We start from the raw sequence: 1,678 nt of genomic DNA, 5'->3' as shown, positions 1-1,678 counted from the left end.
CTCTGTTAGTGAAGGGCAGGGGTGTGTTTATGAAGGGACGTCCCGCAGGATACTCAGCGTAAGAGGGCAGAGACGCGCTGTCAGACATCGGCCGGCCTCTGAGGACACCCTCCTGCTGACACACACACACACACACACACACTACAAACATCAACATCTCATTTCATTTTACTAAACGTATGCAGTTGAAATATTGTAAATTAAATTGCAAAAAATTAGTACTTGCTTGAATAAAAAGCATGAGAGCAAATTATGAAAAACAGAGTTAGATTTGAAATAAATAATATGCCATGTGTCAGTCGTGGGAACTCTGATGTAATATATATATATAGTTTATTATATATGATATATATTGTTATTTTTTAAGATTATTGGCTTATTTAACTGTTACTTCTTAATTATTATAACAAAGTTTTACATTCACAAGACAAGATTAATGCCCCCGCCCCCCCAAAAAAACTTCATATATAAACAATGATCTTTAGATGCATTTTAAACTTTAATGTTTTATTTAAGTTTTTTTTTTTTTACAAAATTTATGGAAAAAAATCTAAAGCTTTCAAATTAATGTAACTGCCCAAAAATCTTGTTTGTATTTTTCCCTAAACTGCTGAACAATGTTCTGTTATTACTCTGTATTGAACTAAACAGTTCAGAAAGTATGTGATAGGTTTGTATGTTTTGTTTTAAAGAAACGAGTTTTAAATCCCAAAATCAGCATTAAAACCGCAGAAGTGATCAAAAACAGCCAAAGCTTTACTATAATATTACTAGTTTGATTTTAATGCACATCATTTCAAACGCATTGCGGCTAAATGAAACATTACTCAAAGCATTATGATGTTTAATTAAACATTTCGCGTTGTTTGATGATCTGTTTGTGAATGCTGAAGATGTTTTACCTTCTCTCGTCCCGCGGAGGGGTTTGAGCTCGCGTCCATTCAGATGCAGCTTTAATCTTAGATCATATTTAATTAAAGTAAACTCACTTTTTATGACCTTTGGCTCTGTTCGCTGTGAATTTGTTGCTTGCTGCAAAACAGGAAACAAAACACAAGCGCGCAAAGCAGCGGCGGTGAAGCCAGCGATGACAACATCCGGTCTGTAGAATCCTAAATAAAAGTCACGAGTCGTGAACTATAATATTTTAAAGTTATGCACAATATTTATGTTATTGAGCTAACAGAGTTATAATCGTGTAAAGATTTTGAGTTTAAGATTTTATTAGTTAATTTGAAAAAAAAAACAAACACCTGCTTAAGAATTAGTAGTAAACTGTTCATACGATCTATTTCACAGTGTGTGTGTGTGTGTACTGTGTATATTTATTATGTATATATAAATACACACACATACATTTATATATATTAAAAATATTTACATGTATATATTTATATTCATTTATTATTTATATTATATATAAATATTTTATATATAAGCAAAGCATATTTTTCAAATAACTTTTATTTTGGATGCAATTAATCGTGATTAATCGTTTGACAGCACTACATTTTAAATTCTATCTGTCTTTTTTTTTTCAATAAATAATTAAAAGAAAAATCTCAGTTGTTGCATATGACTCTGTTTTATTTCAAACATGGATTATGAATAATTCAGCATTTTCAAGCTCTTCATTGAACACTGAGGAATGTCCTGTTTTGTATGTTTTCAAACTTTT

The 1,678-nt window shown here is 30.8% G+C and overlaps 1 protein-coding gene across 1 annotated transcript in view; it reads right to left on the bottom strand.

The window, feature by feature from the left end:
* Positions 1-1,096, bottom strand: part of LOC107709406 (centrosomal protein of 57 kDa-like) — a 21,713-nt gene extending 20,617 nt beyond the window's left edge. Inside the window, exons 1-2 of the mRNA XM_016513859.1 lie at positions 903-1,096; positions 2-112 (exon numbers count right to left, since the gene is read on the bottom strand). Coding sequence (XP_016369345.1) covers positions 2-112; positions 903-941 — 150 coding nt within the window. The 5' untranslated portion in view covers positions 942-1,096. The remainder of the gene's footprint in view (position 1; positions 113-902) is intronic.
* Between the last annotated feature and the right edge of the window lie 582 nt (positions 1,097-1,678).

This window comes from Sinocyclocheilus rhinocerous, unplaced genomic scaffold (genome assembly GCF_001515625.1).
Source record: "Sinocyclocheilus rhinocerous isolate Xijiao unplaced genomic scaffold, SAMN03320098_v1.1 scaffold3493, whole genome shotgun sequence".
NCBI classification, from domain to species: Eukaryota; Metazoa; Chordata; class Actinopteri; order Cypriniformes; family Cyprinidae; genus Sinocyclocheilus; species Sinocyclocheilus rhinocerous.
Note: the sequence above shows the minus strand (reverse complement) of the source record. Positions and strands in the feature narration are given on the sequence as shown.